The sequence below is a fragment of the Oryzias latipes genome, chromosome 2, assembly GCF_053564925.1.
Source record: "Oryzias latipes strain Hd-rR chromosome 2, Olatipes_Hd-rR_3.1".
NCBI classification, from domain to species: Eukaryota; Metazoa; Chordata; class Actinopteri; order Beloniformes; family Adrianichthyidae; genus Oryzias; species Oryzias latipes.
In genome coordinates this window covers 39,631,373-39,648,630 of record NC_136238.1, presented here as the reverse complement: position 1 = coordinate 39,648,630, position 17,258 = coordinate 39,631,373, and the positions used below count along the sequence as shown (strand labels likewise).

General features: G+C 40.6%; 1 protein-coding gene across 1 annotated transcript; it reads right to left on the bottom strand.

Moving 5' to 3' along the window:
• Nucleotides 1–12,747: 12,747 nt before the first annotated feature.
• Nucleotides 12,748–13,662, bottom strand: LOC111948935 (ADP-ribosylation factor-like protein 4C). The gene has a single exon (XM_078939181.1). It carries the CDS (start codon nucleotides 13,511–13,513, stop codon nucleotides 12,956–12,958), a length of 558 nt encoding a protein of 185 aa, XP_078795307.1. The 5' UTR covers nucleotides 13,514–13,662; the 3' UTR covers nucleotides 12,748–12,955.
• Nucleotides 13,663–17,258: the final 3,596 nt, after the last annotated feature.

Sequence of the window (17,258 nt, the reverse complement as noted above, 5' to 3'; positions counted from 1 at the left end):
CAGGGCCACCTGATGGTCAACAATTTTAGGATGTGCTAGAAAGAGTCAGAGAAGAGGCCCACAGAAGTGTTGCCACAGGTTTACTACTGTTAAATAATAATAGCGGCTAATAATAACAGCTAATATCAGAATTTAGCCAATGACAGTCGAGAAATTGTGCACACCTTTTTGTGCCGGCCATTTCATGACGCCAGTTCTGATTCGGCAGCATGTCTGTCTGCAGATGTTACACACTGTCATGTAACCCTTGTGCTATCCTAGGCACTTTAACGTTGGGAGTTGGGTCATCTAGACCCACCAGACAGTGCTCTGAACCTTTTTTCTTCAATGATTTGTGATCTTCACTGGTGTCCATGGATTACATGAAACCCTTTCCACCTTTATCATGATAGGGAGAACACGTCAAAGTAAGGCTGGGGTCACAGGATAGCACAAGGGTTAAAGAGAAAGTGTTTTTACCGATCACCGCTAGCTCCACATACGGCGTGTGTGTTATCCAGTGGGAGGCGGTCCCTACAGTGCAGAGTTTCCCTGAAAGGGGTTGTTCTCCACTTTGTGATGTCACAATGTGAGAACCTGCTCGTTTTCGTGAATTGGGAAAGGCTGGTGGTCAGAGCGCAGGTTTTTAGAGGAATACTCAGAAATGTCTAAATGGGTCAAAATACTAGGTGTGTATAGGAAAAATTAATTCGGCGATATATTGCGATATTTGTATCAATTTAAAATGCTGTCAAGACGATACTTAAATTATTTATCAGTGTCTGACTTTTGTTTTCCACTTAAACCCCCGACCACTAGTTTTTGGCACAGCACACTAAGCCTCTGTGAACAGCTTTACACCGCACCAGAACAGCAAGATCTGGTGAGAATCAGCTTGTGTTGTGATGGATCAGACAAACACGGCCAAGAGCGCAGATATTTAGTCCAAAAATAAATTCTTTTTAATGTCAAGGATCCCACTGAACAAACATAGTTTTAAAAAGGCCCATAAAAGAGGTCAACAAACTTGCGACTTAGGAAAGAACCCAAAAGACTGACCTAACATTAACACACACCTGAGGACTTTTAAGTAAGTGGATTGAACCACTAATGATACAATGGGGGGGGTTAAGACAAAACACAACACAAGCAGAACAGAGAAACCCATTCCCTCCCCCATGGAGTCCAGGTAATGGTGGAACCCTTTTTGAAAGCCGCTCCATTTGGCACCATCTCTTGGCCACCTCAAGCCGGTACAGCTCCACATGAAAACTCAAACAAAGAATCAATATACACAAATAATCATAGCAAAAAAAATACACACAACTACAAATGAAAAGTGTACACTTCACCTTAATAATAATCTTGTGTGACTGCAGTCATCACACTCCCCTCCAGGACTCTGGTCAGGACGGCGGGACAGGTAATCCGCGATGCAGTTAATCTTGCCAGGAACATGGCGGATGGTAAAGCAGAAAGGCTGCATTGAGAGGTACCACCTGGTAATCCTTCCGTTTGAATCCTTCATCTTGTTGAGCCACTGAAGAGCCTTATGGTCCGTTTCCAGTATAAATTCCCGTCCCAGCAAGTAATATCTGAGGGAGTCCAAAGCCCATTTTATGGCCAGAGTCTCTTTCTCTACCGTAGAATAACGGACTTCTCTCGGCAACAACCTCCGACTGACGTATGCCACTGGGTGCCGCTCCTCAGATGTTCCCTGCAGAAGAACAGCTCCCAACCCTCTCTCTGAGGCATCAGTTTGCAAGACAAATGGTTTTTCAAAGTCTGGACTATACAAAACCGGGCTCTCACTGAGGGATTTTTGAAGGTCTTTAAATGCCGTCACTGCATCTTCTGTCCATTTGATGTTGTTTGGACACTTTGCACCAGTCATATCTGTAAGAGGGGCTGCCCTGGTAGAAAAATGGGGGATAAAACGTTGATAAAACCATGCCATACCCAAAAATGACCTCAGTTCTTTTCTGGTCTGTGGTAATGGGCATGCCTGGATGGCAGAGACCTTGTTTACCTGAGGTTTTATCATCCCATTCCCAATGACATACCCCAAATACTGAGTCTCCGCTTTAGCAAAGTCACATTTGGAGGGGTTGACTGTCAGGCCAGCAGACTGCAAACGCTCTAGAACACATTCCAGATGTTTCATGTGTTCCTCCCAAGTATCACTATAGACAATTATGTCATCCAAATAGGTTGCTGTAAAGTTGGAGATGTCATACAGCACCTTATCCATCAGCCTCTGAAACGTTGCAGGAGCACCATGGAGTCCAAAGGGCATGACAGTGAACTGGAACAAACCCACAGGTGTCCGGAAAGCAGTTAGTTCTCTGCATCGTTCAGCAAGGGGGACCTGCCAATACCCTTTGCAGAGATCTATAGTTGAAAGGTATTTTGCTTTTCCCAGCCGTTCCACTAGGTCATCAATCCTAGGAGTGGGGTAGGAATCAAATTTTGAGTTTGTATTTAAATACCTGAAATCAATGCAGAACCTCATGCTTCCATCCTTTTTTGGAACCAGGACCACTGGGTGGCACCAGTCCCTCTTTGAGGGTTCAATAATTCCAAGGGACAACATTAGGTCAACCTCCTCCTTCAGTGGGATCAGCAACCTATCTGGGATTCTGTAACTCAAACGTCTCACTGATGCTCCTTCCTTTAATACAATGTCATGGGAGACAATATTCGTCCTCCCTGGATTTTCTTGAAACACTTTTGAATTGGTCAGTGCTCTCACCTGAAGTTGTTTTTCCTGAGGCAGGTGGCTGAGATCCAAGTCCACTGAGGTGGTCACTGGTAGATACTGTTCTTCCCCATCTTCCTCCTCCTGCACCCCTCTAATTAACAGAGCAATCTTTGTAGGCCTATCCACCCACTCCTTAAGAAGGTTGACATGCAACACCCTGTTGGAACGGGGTTGCCCAGGGGTTGCCACTCTGTTGATGGTCCCAGCTTCTGCTGAACCTCAAATGGACCCTGCCACTTTGCAAGTAATTTGCTGCCTTCGCTTGGCAACAGTACCAGGATCCTTTGCCCAAGATTAAAAGACCCCTGCCGGGCTGATTTGTCATACCACCCCTTCTGATACTGCTGAGCTTCTAACATATGAGAGTGGGCTAGCTCTCTCATCCGTTCCAAACGTTCCCTCATCTGTAGAACATACGAAAGCAGGTTAACAGAGCGTTCCTTATTTTCACCTCCCCATGTCTCCTTTAACAGTGACAAAGGGCCTCTCACTTCATGACCATAAAGTAGTTCAAAAGGAGAAAACCCAGTTGATGCCTGTGGTACCTCCCTATAAGCAAAAAGGAGATATGGTAGCCACTGGTCCCAATCACTGCCTGTTTCATCCACAAACTTTCTTAGCATTTGTTTCAAGGTTTGATTGAACCTTTCCGTAAGGCCATCTGTCTGTGGGTGATATGGTGTTGTTCTTAACCTTTTAATACCCAGCAACTTGTAGACTTGTTTCAGCAGGTTTGACATGAAGTTGCTTCCACGATCCGTCAAGATCTCCAGGGGAAAACCAACTCTAGAAAACAATTGCACAAGGGAGGAAGCAACTGATTTCGCCTTTATGGACTTCAGCGGAAACACATCTGGACATTTTGTGGCGTAATCCGTGATAACAAGCATGTAGCGGTTGCCTGCTTTGCTTTTTTTCAAGAGGGCCGACAATGTCCATCCCCAACCGCTCAAATGGAGTGTTTATAATTGGTAAAGGTTGAAGTGGAGCTCTGGGAGGGGTTTTGATAGAAGACTTCTGGCACTGAGGGCAACTTTTACAAAACAGTGCAACATCAGAGTGCAAGCCAGGCCAAAAAAAAATGCTTTTTAATTCGAGAAGAGGTTTTGTGTTTCCCAAAATGGCCGGCCCATGGGATCGAGTGGCCCAAGGTCAACACCAAATCCTTCACTGCCTGTGGTGCAACTAACTGAGTTTGGGACCCCTGCTTACGATAGAGCATGCCCTGGTTCAAAAAAAAGGTTTCAGCAGCGCAGAGGTCTGATCCAGTCTCAGGTGTTCCTTCCACTGCTCTCTGAAAAAAAGGTGCCAATGTTGGATCGTCACGTTGCAGGTCTACAAAATTCACAGGAATCTTAAAACCCAAAGGTGGTTCAGGGTCTGGGGTGGATTTTTTATGCAACGCAGAGTGGCACAGTTTTTCACACCTCTTCTGTCTGCGTGACTTACGAGATTTCCCGGGTGCATTTTCCATGTCAGCATGAAAGAATGGCAGCGCCTGGAGAGCTGAATTGGGTTCCTCCAACATCTTAGCCTGAGCTCGTGTCACTGCAACATTACATTCACGATTAGCTCTCAGAAGATCAAATAGGACAGGGAGATCCCGTCTGAGTACAACTGGATATGGAAGATCATCTACCACACCCACATTTAGGAGATAAGTCTGATCATGCACTTTGATGTATAAATCAGCTGTTGGATATGGTTTTACATCTCCATGCACACAAAAAACAGGGATGGTTCTGTCAGTACAAATAACACTTGAAGAGACATACTGTTTACGTACAAAAGTCTGATCACTTCCTGAATCCATCAGTGCTGTCAGAGTTCTGCCATTAACGTCAACTGATGCTAGTTTTACATTGGTTCCATTTTCTGGCCTTGTACAGTTGCGTGGCACCACACACACATCTGTGTAATTTTGGCTGAATTTTGTGGACAGTTAGGTTTGGTGTGACCCTCCATCCCACAGAGATAACAAATCAGTTTTCTGGCAGAAAGGTTTGAAGGTTTATTAGCCTACTGACTCCTTTGAGATTTGCCCCCACTCGGAGCTGGTCTTTGTTCAATTGACTTATCTTTTGGTCCCACTGAAATGTAGCTCCATGGTTGTCCACTTTTACGGGCGGCCACAAAAACCTCTGCAAGGGTCGCAGCCTCTGCAGCGGATTTAGGGTCATGCTCCTTGATCCAAACCTGCAACTCAGGTGACAACATTCTCAAATATTGCTCTAAGATGATGATTTCTCCAATTTCTTGTGTTGTTTTACCCTGGGGCTGGATCCACTTTACATAAAGCTCTTTTAATCTTGCATAAAGTTCCTTGGGACTTTCATCCAAGTTAACATCCAAGGAGCGGAACCTTTGCCTATACGTTTCAGGGTTCACATTATATTTACAAAGAATGGCAGTCTTTACTTTATCATATTCGGAGGAGTCCTCAACATCCATGTGTACGTATGCACTTCTAGCTTTGCCCGTAAGGAGGTATTAAATGAAACACCCAATCCACTTTCTGCCATCGACAAGCTGCTGCAATACGCTCAAAGGTTGTCAAAAAATGTTCAATATCATCCTCGTCTGTCAGCCTTTCCATTCTGGGTTCATAGAAGTGTGACTGACCTGATGGGGCATTCATGAGGTTGCTGCCAGAGCCACTTTGGGTGAGAGAACCCACCTCCGAAGGTTCCAAGTCTGGTGGTTCAGATTGATTTAACCTGGAATCAGGAGCAGGTGTGGTGCGTGCTTGTACTTCTACCTGAAGAAGCTGGAACTGATGTTGAAGCGCTCTAAATCTTTGTTCCTGGCGTGTCTGCTCCTCTTTCTGTTTAGCTTCCCGGGCTTCCTGCTGTCCCATATGAGCACGGAGAAGAGACATCATATCCCTAATTGTTGGTTCCTTACCTAGGCCCTCAGTGCAGTCTGTCCCTCCAGAAGCTCCATTTTCTTTTTCCTCCAGGGATTGTGCATCAGAATCCATCGGCTGGTTTGCTCCATCTCCTCTTGAAGCTTTGCCACTTCTCATGGTTCTTTGCATGGGTGCTTGGGGAAAAGGGGAATGAATAAATAACCTGAGCTCTTGACCAACTGATCCCACTTCTGACACCAATGTGATGGATCAGACAAACACGGCCAAGAGCGCAGATATTTAGTCCAAAAATAAATTCTTTTTAATGTCAAGGATCCCACTGAACAAACATAGTTTTAAAAGGGCCCATAAAAGAGGTCAACAAACTTGCGACTTAGGAAAGAACCCAAAAGACTGACCTAACATTAAAACACACCTGAGGACTTTTAAGTAAGTGGATTGAACCACTAATGATACAATGGGGGGGGTTAAGACAAAACACAACACAAGCAGAACAGAGAAACCCATTCCCTCCCCCATGGAGTCCAGGTAATGGTGGAACCCTTTTTGAAAGCCGCTCCATTTGGCACCATCTCTTGGCCACCTCAAGCCGGTACAGCTCCACATGAAAACTCAAACAAAGAATCAATATACACAAATAATCATAGCAAAAAAAATACACACAACTACAAATGAAAAGTGTACAGTTCACCTTAATAATAATCTTGTGTGACTGCAGTCATCATAGTGTTTAACGCTAAATGATCAGTCAGCCTCGCAATTTTTGAGACATGTACTACTTAGCTTTCATTTGGGATGGGTACCGGACTGACACTCTATGCCACGTTGCTGCCAGTACCATATAAAAACACGGATCGTTGTGCTTTGAAGCAGGATCGACGAGTGACACTTGAGATGTAACACGATACATATCGCATTGCCAGACTCTTGCCAATACACACCCCTACAGAATACCACTTTACGGTTGTTATTTTGCAAGGAATTAACATTATAATACACTTAAAAGCTCAAAAAAGTTGATTTAGCATGACATAGGCCCTTCAAGTTTTACAACTTTGGTCTGCTAAACACGTCTCCCACAAACAATTTTCCCAAACACAAAAAAAGCTAGCTTGTATGCTAGCGTCCCATTAGCATGTTGACATGACACACGTGTACCAAGTCTTACATTTCTCCATGCATACCAGTATTTCTCTTTTACTCAACTCTTACATGTTGCTAATGGAAGCTTGTTTACTAGAAGAACTTTAGGTTCTGAGCCTCTGGTCTTACACAAATTGTTTTTCCAAGCACAGAAAATGTACTTGGATGCTAGCATCATGTCAGTCACATTAGCATCCTGCCAGTTTTTTACAAATGTCCTATATTTATTTTTATCTCATTTTTTTGAGTTGGTTAATTTCAGTTTGTTTTTTAAAAGTAGTGTTTACTTTGGAACATAGTTTAATATCATCATTAAGCTATGTTCCAAAAACTCAAAAAAGGTATGCTAGGGTTTCATCAGTCGCATTAGCATCTCACCATGAAAACTACCTTAGTTAGTTAATTAAAATTTGAATCAGAAAGGTTTTACACTTCTGGTCTACTGCATATCCTCCACAAACTCTTTTTTCATACACGGAAAAGGTTACTGCATGCTAGTATGACATTAGCATCACACAAGTGCACTTATTTGCCTTTTATTTATTTTTTTTTAGAAATTTCCGCCACTTATTTATATTTCGTATAAATAAATGAATTATAAAAACAGTTCAAGTTTTACATTTTTGGTTGTTTAATGTCCTCTACAAACTATGTTACCAAACACAAAAAGTTGTGTGCATGCTAGCATCTTGTCAGTCGCATTAGCATTCCATCATTAGACACATTTACCGAGTTTTACAAATATTTGTATTTGAGTATTTGTCCCACCCTATAATATATTACATTATTAAGCCAATTAAAAGAGTTTTTTTGCTTAATAATGGTGGCTATGACCTTTACATCATTCAAAACTCAACTGTTTCTATGCTATTATAGATCTCAACCTGCTTACAAGAGCTAGTTTGTTTTAGGATGTTAGTGAAGTATTTTTCTATGATCTTTGATACATAAATTTTATAATCGCAGTGGCTGGATTTTAGTTCTTTTTTTTTCCATTTGACGGTTCTCTGCCGCTGAAAAATGAGAAAATGTGTCCTAATTATTCCCATGAGCAGTTTCCAACAGAGGGTCATCCGGGCATTGGCTGAACAAACGTTCCTTCTCCACTTTTTATTTCCGTTTGCTCTTTTATCATTTAGCTAAATCTCTTTTGGAGGAAATGTAGCCTCTACATTTGGTCACTGACCTCCGATCAGGGCTTGTGAGAAACTGCGTCACTACCCTAAAGGGTTGGAAACTCATCTGGTAAAACATGTAGTCCTCAACAGAAAAGTATTAGAGAGGCCATCATTTTTTTTTTGCTTTCAGGAAACACTTTTCTCCTCATCACGCTCGTTGGGAGATCAGTTCTCAGCATAAGTAGAGCCTACATCTCGCAAGTGAGGAAATGACCACTTTTGCTTGTCAATAACTAAGTCAAACATGTAGAATATCTGGGAAAAGTTTCACTGGTCACACACATCCAATGATTTGAAACATCTATAACTTTTCACTGTGTCATTTTCTATCTTGTAATTTCCATGTTTGCTGACTCGTAAAGCCGTTTTGTGACAGTCTAATGATGCACTCAGAGAGACTCAGCAGTTCTGATGGCTTTTGTGTAGCTTTGTGCCCAAGGTGAGTTTTCTCTTTCATCTTAGAACATCTAAAAGAAAGCTCTTTGTTTGAGTGCAAACTTGATATTATTTACAACTGGAATCACTTGAAAGTCTGACCTACTTCCCTGTTCCCTTAAAAAGGCTCGGGTTTGGTTGGTTTTCCTGGTTTTTAACCTGTTTTCTTTGTAGCTCCTCGCAGTTAGCTTTGGCTAGGACTTTACTTTTGTATTGCTACAGTTGTACTTTAGTCTGTCCTCAGCTCATTTTGTTATTTGAGAGAAAAATAAACTTCCTGGTTGAATCAACATCAAAATGAAAGAAAAAAACAGCTGCTACCCTTTTTTTAAACTTTCTTTCATAAATTGAGTTTATGTTTTGAGCATCTGGTCTGCTTTATCAACTATTTATCCAAAAACAAAACTAAAAAAAATACTTCTATGCAAGAATCTTGCTAGTTGCATCTGGCTAGAAGCGTCACTATCTTGCTAGGTAGATACTTTTATGCGAGCAGCATTTCCATCTTTCTTGCACCATTTTGTCAGTGGCATTGGTATGTTTATAATAGCATTTTTCCATTAGCATGCTCATCTTGCTTCCAGCATCTTAGTAGTAGCCTTACCATCTTGCTAAGGGGCATCTTGTCATTGGCATAAACATCCTGCTAGCAGCATCTTGCTGTTAGCATAACTCCCAGAGAGTTTTCAAACCCTCAAACTCTCAAAATGTTTGAAAACTACCACTCTTGTAGCTGTCTAAATCCTTTTAGGAGTCTACTTACTGGCATCCAAACAGGTTATCAGACAAGATTTTTAAAAATAATTGGTCCGAACTGATATTCTTTTTGTTTAAAAAGCACAGATCTTGTCAAAGAACACAGAAAATGTTATGTTTTTTGGGCCAATATGGAGTTTCAAAGACCCATGTGGGTTTTTTGCATTGTCCGGGTCCATAAAGGGTCATAGAGAGGAGTGGCTCATTGGCCATTTCAAGAGGCGTCCTGAAAATGGAATGAACCATTGTCGTGTGTGTGTAGGAAGTATTTATAAGGCTAAAGGTTGATTTCCACTGATACGTCTCTGTTGTAATGACACAAAAAAAAATGAAGGTTCGTCAATCAATCGGAATGTCTACATGCCCTTCGTCACATCTGCAACCAGATGGAACTGGGGGGACAGCTAGCTGGTAAGGTCCACAGCCAAGGACGGAAGCACAGACGAGCTAATTTGGAATCTCTCCCGCTCCCCAAGGGCTTGATGGCTAAAAGGCTCTACCTACAACTATACTTTTAGAAATTCCCCCTGCCATGTTGCTTCATAGGGATTTGGGATTAGCGAGAGAATTCAGGCAATGCCACATAACCTCAGAGAAACAAGCTAACCACGCTAAGCTAAGCTAACCACATTGAAACTTCCAGATTGGTTTTGATTAAAGCGTCTGCAACACAACGAGAGTTGCAGAATATTTCAAACTAAGTTGGTGGGTTTCATAACTCGTATCTGTAGCTGTCGAAGGACTTTTTCTGGTGACGTCATCAACTCCTGTGAGATCCAATCACAGCTGCGTTCCCATGGCTGCCTGTGGCTTCAGCCGGGGCACCGCCGCCGCCTCTCCATCAGTAAACAAACTCTTCCGCCAATTTGACCCCAGATGACCCAGTAAACAGTATCCAGCCACACAAAAAGTAAACAACGGCAGCTTTTGGTTACACAAGTGGGGATCAGATAGCAAACAAGAGGAAAAATATCCTCAATTCAATCAGCTGTGAAGGTCTGCTGTCATTTTTTTTATTTATCTAATTTGAAGGAAAGAAATCTGGGCCTTTAAAGTTAATTTGACCATTTTTGTTGTTGTTTGTTCCTTTTGGGAATGGCTGCAATGAACAGAGCCCATAAAATAATACGTAAAAACCTAATAAATAAACAGAAAAGGTACTGGGAAATGTAAGCAAAAATAGATAAATAAATAAACTAAAAATATTTTATTTATGAAAATATGTTAAAATATTGGTCCCTCATAAATTTGTATAAAAAAAGTGTTTTTTTTATACAAGTGAACATTTTTTTTAAATGACATCAAATTCAGTCAATTGTCTCTAAAATTTACTTAAATTATTTAAATGTAACAATAAATAATATGACTTTGTATCAAAATCTTTTAATTGAATTTAGAGTGAAATCAAAAGGTGAATGAATCAATAAAACAGGTGAAAGAAATATTTACACTTTTAATATATTTGTAAATAAACAATAACACCGGACTGAAACAAGTGTTTATATCTTCTTCAAATAAAATACAGAAATATTAAATATTATTATAAAAGTATAAATAAAATAATTATTTTTATTATTTTAAAGGTTTGGCTAAATAAAGCACACCAACACCAAAGTTAATTTGAAAATCACTTTATTCCCAAAAATATTACAGTTTTATTTTATTTTCCATTTTTGCTTTAAACGCATAGTTTGTAAATTTCTAATTAATATATTATTATCTTTATACAAAAAGTTGAACTATTGCAACAAAATAATAACAGAACAAAAGAAGACATTTTTGGAACGTCTTGGAGTTTTTTTCTTGTTCGGATTGAAACCTTTATTGTTTTAAGACGAAAACAATTGTTTTGCAAGAATCCAAAGAGGCTCCTGCCAGTTTTATTATTTCGGGGGAACGCTCAACTTCCTGTCTGGCTTTGATCAGATCGTTCCCTCAGAAACTCAGAGCAGAGGACACCAGATCCCTTCTGGTTTAACAAAAAAAAAAAAAAAAAAAAACATGTATCAAAATCCAATAAAGGAGTTTAAGAATCACGCGATACCCTGATGACTGTGTCCTCTTCGTTTCACGTTTCCGGCTGAGATTTTTTCCGTCTGGAACTTCATCTAAATCACAGATGTAACCGTTTTAAAAACAGACACTGAAGCTTTAACAAATCCCCAGCATCATTTGATGTCTTCCCCAAACATGATGTCACTTCCTGTTACCAAAACACATTGAAAACATGGGACTATTGAAGTATTTTTGCTATATATATATTAAACCAATACATTTTTTTGTTTTATCAGAACAAAAAAGTAACTATAAGTGAATTTCTGCTATGTCGTGACTCAAATGTGAGGTTCTAATTCCTTTTCTTAAAATTTAGCTAAAACAAAATGGCACTGTTTCGGTTTTCTAAGCATCACGGAGTCGTCATAGTTTGTTTTCATGAATCCAAAAACGTAAAAATTCAGAGAAATTTAGAGGCAAAAGTTGTTTTCATGCCACCCAGGTTGCAACAAACGCAGAGACCGGACAGAAAGAAACCCTTCCTGGGGAAAAAAGAGTGTATGACTCTAAACTCCACACACAAAGGGAATTTTTTGGGCAAAAATCATTTCTCAAACACGCCACGCGATATCTGGCATTTTATGTGAAATAAATCCTACATAATGACAAAAGGAAAATTCTGGTATTTCTCACGTTTTTCTGCACCTGATGTTTGTTGTTTTGGCTTTAAATACGAGTCTTTCATGTAAAAATCCTTTCTAGTTTTCAAAGTAAGAGTTCTCCTTTATGAATATTTTTTGATGGCCTGATTTATACTTTTTATAAAAAAACAACAAAAAAAAAGGTTAAAAAATTAATCTTTTTCTTATGGAATGTATCTCACGTAGCCATTCAAGGACTTGAAGGTTTTCATTAAGACCTAAATGAATTTTTCATAATAAGAGTCCTCTATGGTGAAAACTTATGACAATAGATATTAAATTATTTAGCTTTCTGATTCATAAAATGTTTAGAAAAAAAAGCTTCTTTTCGTTCTAAATATATCACACAATCCCAAATGGAAGGCTTTTTGAAGTTTCAAAATAAGAGTCTCCCTATTGTGGAAATATGCAACTATCCATGTTGCATTATTTGCCTGAGTCATATTTTAATTTTTTCCTTTCTTAATATATCACACAAAAGGTATATTCGAAGAATTGTAGGCGTTTATAAAGATTTAATTGATTTTTCAAAATAAAATTCTTTTTGGAAATTTACGACAATACATATTTTATATTTTATAGAATAAAAATGAACTTTTTTCCAACTTCAATAAATCCCACCCAGCTGATTGGAGCATTAAAGGCTTTCATCCAGACTGGAGTTTTCTAAATAAGTCATGTTAATTTAGAACATTGCATTATTTGATTTCAATTTTATCGACCTAAAAGATGCAAAATTCTTACCGAATGTAGCACACATTCAAAGAATTGAGGGCTTTCATGTAAGTCTTCATTGGGTTTTCAAAATAAGAGTCCCTCATCATGAAAAATGAAAAGACTAAATGTATTATTTGACTTTCTTATTCATATCATAGAAAAGTTTGATTTAAAAAACGTTTTTTGAGGAAAAAACGCTATGAAAACACATCGTTATTCATGATGGGATATATTTTTGGAGCGCATATCTCTCTCTCTCTCTATATATATATATATTTTCCTGAGTTGTTGGAAATTTGGTTATTTTGAACTTTGGGGCTTTTATTGTGAAAATCCCTTGCATGCTGTGCAAAAAGAAAAGAAAAAGTTGATGTCTTTCATGTAAAAGTGTGATTTCTGGAAAAAGGCTGCAGCCCGTCAGTCACTGCTTCTTCTTCCTCCTCCTCCTCCTCTTCAGGATCATCCGGTGGAGCTGCTCCATGCCCTCCTCCAGCCCCTCTCCGGTGATGGCGCAGGCCGGCTGGGTGTGGTGGGGGGTGGAGGCGCTCAGCTCCTCCAGCGCCAGCCGCCTCTGGACCTCCGCCACGTCCAGCGCGCGCGGCAGGTCCTGCTTGTTGGCGATGACCAGCAGCGGGGTGCCCTGGTTCTCCTGGAGGCGCGTGACCCTGTGCAGCTCGGCGCGCGCCTCGTCCAGCCGCATCGCGTCCGCCGAGTCCACCACGAACACGAGGCCGTCCGCGCGCCGGCTGTAGGGCCTCCACAGGGGCCGCAGCTTCTCCTGGCCCCCGACGTCCCACAGGTGGCAGCGGGGGCCCCTGGAGGCGCCCGGACCGGCCAGCCGGACCCGCTCCGCGTTGAAGCCGATGGTCGGGACCGAGTCGACGAACTCGTGGAGCTTGAGGCGGTACAGAACCGTGGTTTTCCCCGCCGAGTCCAAACCCACCATGACGACGTGGAGGCTGGAGAGGCGGCCCCCCATGGCGGGTCACCGGCTCAGAAGTCACGTGACGCAGCAGAACCCTTTCATCCGACCGCTCCGGGCCCGGTCAGGTGGCCGCGCGGCTTTGTCCAGATGCGCAAAGTCGCGCACTCCAAGAGTCTCCCCCTATTTAAAACAGCCGGCTGCCCCGCGTGCGCTTTCCGGGTTGAGCTCACGCGGCGCCCAAACGCTTCACGGGTGCCCAAAGATGCGTAACGACGCAGAGGACGAAGACACGCCTCTTCCAAAGGAGAAAATAAAGGCTGCTGTTTATTTATTTATTTATTTATTATTAAAAACATCAAAAAACAGATTTTTTTTGATGGAAGGGCAGCCAAACATTGAGCTCGGAAACACTGCCATCTGCTGGCTGTTTGGAGTAACTACAAGCTGCAACTTTGTCTGACTTCATGATTTATGATTTTAATTAAATTAATTGAATGTTTTGATATTGTAAAGAAAGTAAAAATAAAGAAAAACTGACCCTGTTCTAAAAAGTAGTTATTTAAAAAAATGTTGAAAAAACCCACCTCAAATTCATCCATCTTTGGTTTAAGTGCCAAACATTGTCAGAGCTCTCTGGACGGCGGCGTTTCCACCTGCAGAATTAGCTGAGAATCTGGAATTTAGATCAGTGTTTTTCAACCTTTTTTGGAGCCACGGCGCACTTTAGCCTTGATAAAAATCCCACGGCACACCAGCATCCAATAAAAAAACAAAAACAAAGGAGAAACTCATAGTCTGTATTGATCTACGACCCCCCCCCCCCACACACACACACAATCTCACGTGCATTTTTGTGATAATTGTGGCAGAAAAAGCTAGAAGTTGCAGCAGTTTTTTTTCTAAAAGATGTAATAAAAGTTAAGTTAGAAAATTAAAAAACTGTCTGATGTGTGCTCATTGTGGTGTCAAGACTTGGTGATTGTGGTGTCAAGAAGGAAGACTCATTGTGCGCTGAGACTGTCACTTTAACCCAATGCATCATGGGAGATGTAGTGATGTAGACAGACTCGCGTCTCTGAGCTTCATTGTTTTGTTCCCTTGTTCCACGGTCTGACACCGGATTCTGTGGAAAGCTACAGCGCAAAAGACGAGCTTTAGATGTTATTTTTTTTAGAACTGAGAGACTTTATGAGCAGAATCAGAACAAGGAAGTGAAGACTTTAACCACTTCTGATTGGTCAGACCGATGACGTGTGATTAAGCCTCCAAGAATGATTGACAGAGACAGTTAAAGGGGCGGGACTTTTCCGAAAACGTCTGAAGCTACGGCTAAATGGCGGTACCGTCATTCTTATCATAGTGTCTTTAATAAAATCAAATAAACACAAAGAAAAAAGTAATTTATGATCTTTCATATTCCTAACTCCTCAGTGTTTTATCAGGGCCTGTTTGGATGAACAAATAGCTGATTTCCTGGAGATGGGAAATGTTTTTAGATCAGTTAATGATGGCAATTTCCCACAGCACACTTGACCATCCCCCACAGCACACTAGTGTGCCGCACTGGTTGAAAAACACTGATTTAGATCACCGCACAATTTGCCAGATGTGACCGTAGCTTTAGATGCACAAAACATTCTCTCTTTTTTTAAAATCATGAACGTCTCTTGCGGGTCGTTAGAAAATCCTGTTAAAACATCTAAAAAATATGTATTTTATCCTATTTACAATCTATACACATTCAAGCATTTCTGTAATTGTTACTGACTTTACAGTTAGTGATTTTGATTCAACACTTTCAAATTTTTTAGGGCTTAGTTAAACAAAAAAGAAAAATTTCTTTTAAAAGAAGTCAGAAAACTACTTTTATAAATCTGAACTACATTTGATTTTTCCAAGAATTAATTTAGATAATTACAAAGTGTTCTTTTTTTAAATCAGGAATTGGAGGCGGAAAGCCGAAAGTCACGATGAATGTTTGTGAAAATGAGTCGATGCTGCATTTCCACCGCTAGATGGCAGCATTTCCATGTTTAGGGGAAAAGGCTGCATGTTTGTGGAAATTCCATCGTTGGATGAAGGAGCAGCAACTTCAGGGAAACGAAGGAGAAGAAGAAGAAAAAGGACTTTCGGTTCCTTCCAACATCAGCTGGTGTTCCACGTCGGTTCTGTCACTTCCCAAACAAGAACCGGAGAACCGGAGGGGCTTTAGAGAACATTTGGGACGAAGAAAGACGACAAACTGGAGGCCGGCGTTCCCAATCAGACAGAAGATCAAACACCTGCAGCCTTTTAACGCAACACAAACAGACGTGCACGCATGTGGTGTGCATGTAAATAAATGCATGTGTGCACGCATTTACATGCACACGAGTGTGTGTCTGTGTGAATAAGGGGGCGGAGTTAGTCCCTAAGCAACAACAACAAACAAACCTGAGTCATCAGGATCAGACTGATTGTTCTCGTTGTCCTACGTCCTCATTGATTTCCTTTCTAATGAGTCTTTGTGAGATCAATGAAGCATGCGCACACATACACACACACACCTACACACACGTCTCTAATTGCATCTCTTGGCCCTCCCCTCATGCGTATCTCTGATCCTCTGATTTGTTTCTTCAGGAGACCAACAGACCTGAGGCTGCAGATCTTTCAAAAGCTCCACATTCTGGACTCTGGCCTAAAAACAAGACGACTTTTTTTCCCCCCATCAGGCTTTGCTCCTTCAAGTTTCTACATCACCAAAGCCTCTGAAAAAGTTTTTTTGTTCGGCACAAACCTCCCTTGAGGAGGGAACCATGAGAAAGGCAGAAGGAGGGCTGTTAACCGCCGCCGTCCGTTTTCTTGGACCGTCTCCACTTCTGAGACCGCTCACCAAACGTGGCGACCGCGTGCTTTTCATCCCGCCACCTGCTTTGCATTTTCAAAAGCCGCTCGATTTAATGAGGGGAAGAGAAGAATCACAGCAGATTCGCCTCTGACCACCGAAAACACAGCAAACGGGCTCTGGTGACACAGTTTCTCACAAGGTTAAGAAAAAACAACCTTCTAAAACATTAAAAAGCTTAACTTAAAAGATATTAATAAAAAAAGAAGTTGAATTTATTTTGCAAAAATTCAGTAGAAAGATGTTTTGAGAGTGTTTCTACTGAGTTAGTGTTCAGTTATTTGTTTTAAATAAAGCTTTTTCCCCCAAACTTCTACAATAAAAGTATATCTAACAGCTAATTTACGTCTCTTTTTAGTAATAAAAAAAAAAATTTATGTTTATAATGTTGGTAAGAAAGTCAAAGCGGAAGTGAATCAGGCAGAAAATACGTTTTTACGTTAGCTAGCGACTTTCTTTGCTCAATTACGTGCAGATTTTCTAGCTCTTTTAGGGGTAGTTTGCTTTGTAGATTAAAAACATCTAGAATTAGTACAATCATATCTTTCAACAATAAGAAACATATAAAAGATTGTCACATAAATATTAGTTTTAGCCTCTTTGTCAATCTTTTTATTTTTTAATTTGTGTTTTGGTAGTTAAATAGACTTTAGCTTAGCTTAAAATGCTAATTTCCCATAAAACTGTTAAAGTCATCTATTTCTTTATTCAAAAAATTGAAGACATCAATATAAGATATCAATCAAGTAGCAAATCATTTTTATAGTTGTGTTAAACTTTAAAAAATTCTGTTAAGAGGAATTTTGTGGCCTTTTAACGGAATGTCTTTTTTTGCACGACAAAAACCTTTTTTACAATCTGAAGATGAGAAAAAATGTTTTCTGGCGAAGAAAATAACACCTGAATTTAATT

Coding starts and splice junctions, on each gene's coding strand:
- LOC111948935 (XM_078939181.1), bottom strand. CDS start 13,513: ATGGGGGGCCGCCTCTCCAGCCTCCACGTCGTCATGGTGGGTTTGGAC.